At 51.2% G+C, this 2,500-nt stretch overlaps 1 protein-coding gene across 1 annotated transcript; it reads right to left on the bottom strand.

The window, feature by feature from the left end:
* Positions 1-399: 399 nt before the first annotated feature.
* NDN (necdin, MAGE family member) lies at positions 400-2,084 on the bottom strand. The gene has a single exon (XM_026510311.4). The coding sequence runs from the start codon at positions 1,957-1,959 to the stop codon at positions 982-984; it is 978 nt and encodes a 325-aa protein (XP_026366096.1). The 5' UTR covers positions 1,960-2,084; the 3' UTR covers positions 400-981.
* Positions 2,085-2,500: the final 416 nt, after the last annotated feature.

The raw sequence follows: 2,500 nt of genomic DNA, 5'->3' as shown, positions 1-2,500 counted from the left end.
GCCTGCCTCAATGGCTGTTTTAAGTATCAAAGACAAAGAGAAAATACACATGAAGGGGTTTTAGCACAATGCCCCACTCCTAAGTGCCCACAAAAGACAATCAATTTTAATAAAATGTAAAAAATGTAAGAAAGGAATTTAAATATTAACACTTGTTTCTGTGTGGTGTAATTATGAACATTTTTGCTTTGTTGTCTTTATACTTTTGTATTTGTCAGTTTTGAAATGCATATGTAAGTTACATTTAAAAAATCATAAACTTCACACATTTATGAGTAATGATGAGCAGTGACTTTCCCATCCTATTAGATGAAATTATCATATTTGTACACTTGATAAAATGTCTTATTCCCAACCCATACTACTTTGTTAAAAAGATAAAGTACACTTTTCCAAAAATGATTGTATCACAAGAATCTTTAATGTTCACTTTAAAGTTTACTCATGGTGGGGTTGTATTTGTGTTTAGTAAAGTGTGCCAAGTGCCCACATTGAGACCATTTCAGTTCACATCACTGCACTCCACACGGATGTTTCCTGTGCCCAGCGAGGTCATAAAGAGAGGGGCCTTGACTTTTCTCTTGGTTAGGCCAGCTTTACTGGAGTTCCTCCAAACTCTCCAGAAGTAGTCTACCCTAATACACATTATCCGTTCCATATAAAAGAATAAGATGGAAAATTTCTCAATGTATTTCATAAGTTTAGCACGTCTCTGGTACAAAAATTCAAGAAAGGTAGCACAAAAGCGAAAGCACCAACCGAGCTTACTTATAAACAAACATGCATAAATCCTACACACTATCTAAGAGTACTGAAATGAATACAACATTGCATTAAAAGGTATAAAAGCACTGTACTGAAAACTTAAAGTTACACGTGAAATACTGCACTGTAAATCCTGAATACTCTAAATGTCCCACCCCCACCCCTCCACCGCCCTGGTGAGGGTCAGAAACCATTAATATCTGCCTCCAGACCTTGCTAGTCCTCGGAGACACTGCTGCGGGGGCAGTGGGCAGTGGGATCAGCCTCCCGCAGAGCTCTGGCCTCCTCCAGAGCTTCTCTGTATCGGGAGGGCCAGGCCTGGGGGTCTTTCTTAAAGACCCTGGCCAGGAACTCCATGATTTGCATCTTGGTGATTTCACGGCTGGCACGGGAACCCCAGAAGAACTCGTACTCAGGTGGCTCAACGTGGGGTACGCGCTGGTACTTCAGGTAATTCTGTTGGACGAACTCCTCGGTGATGAGCTTTCTCACATCTCCAAAGGTGGAGTGTTTCTTCCAGGGCCGCAGCCCCAGGATGCGCAGCACATTCCAGACGGCGCTCTCTCTGGCGCCGCGACCCTTCACATAGATGAGGCTCAGGATCATCAGCAGGAGGCCTGTCATGGGCATGCGGTTGCTCAGCGCCACCCTGTCCAGCTCCTCTGGCTCAAGCGCTTTAACGAGCGAAAACTCCATCGTGTGCAGGCTAGTCAGCCTCAGGTGTAGCCCGAACACTCGTGCGAGGATGAGGCTGGTTCGCCTCAGAATGCTTCTGCACCATTTCTTGTAACTGCCGATGACATCCTTCACCATGTCTGGGAACCAGATGATCATTCTCTTCTGGTCCTTGACCAACACGTACCACATGAGCTCGTGCGCCTTCTGCACCAGCTGGGCCGGGGCTGGCGGCGCTGGGCCGGGCTGGGCTGTGCTCAGGGCCTGGTGGGCGCGGCCTTCCTCCGCGGCCTGCTGCAGGGCCTTCGGGTCTCCCTCTTCGCTTGGGGCCTCGGGTGGAGGTGAGGCCAGAGGGGCGTCGGTCGGGCCTAAAGGAGGGCTCTCTGGCCCTGCGAGGGTCGCGGCCTGAGACGCGGGCGGGGAGAGCCCCCCGGGAACCCCAGGACTGCTGTGCACCTCGGAGTTGGAGGCCTCGGCTGCAGAGTTGGGGTCGCACACATCCTTACTTTGTTCGGACATGTCTGCTCCGTCTGACAAGGGCAGGGCTTCTGTGTCCAGGAGCTCTTCGAGCCTGCGCTCCCTCCGCGGACTCCTGGAGAGGAAGTGCGCGTTGCTGCGCGCGGCGCCTTCCGCAGCCACCGGGCGGGGCGGGGCGGCGGCGAGACCTGCCACTGCGCTTGCGCGTCCGCAAGCCGAGGGCCTGGCTGCCGCGGGCGGGGCGGGGCAGGGCTGGGAGCCCGACGGGGCGACGGGGCGGGTGTCCTTTGAGGTCCCTTAGAGGTAGTGGAGAGCCGCAAGAGTAAGGGCAGCAGTGACCTGAAGGTGTCCCATTTGGGTGGTGGGGAGGAGGGGAGGGTAGTGGATGAGCACTGGAGAAGGAGCAAGTTTAAGAGGCAAGATGATAATTTAAGTTTTGGGGATAAGTTTCTTAGGAAATGTTTAATTGGGTGTACCCAGAATCAGGGTAGATATAAAAGTCCCAGAGAAAGGTCTAGACTGGTGTGTAAATTTGAGTTTCGTGACGATGAGTGTGAGAATTTAAACCTAGAGAACAATCAGG

This window comes from Ursus arctos, unplaced genomic scaffold (assembly GCF_023065955.2).
Source record: "Ursus arctos isolate Adak ecotype North America unplaced genomic scaffold, UrsArc2.0 scaffold_28, whole genome shotgun sequence".
In the NCBI taxonomy this organism is placed as follows: domain Eukaryota; kingdom Metazoa; phylum Chordata; class Mammalia; order Carnivora; family Ursidae; genus Ursus; species Ursus arctos.
This window is presented reverse-complemented; position numbering and strand designations above follow the sequence as displayed.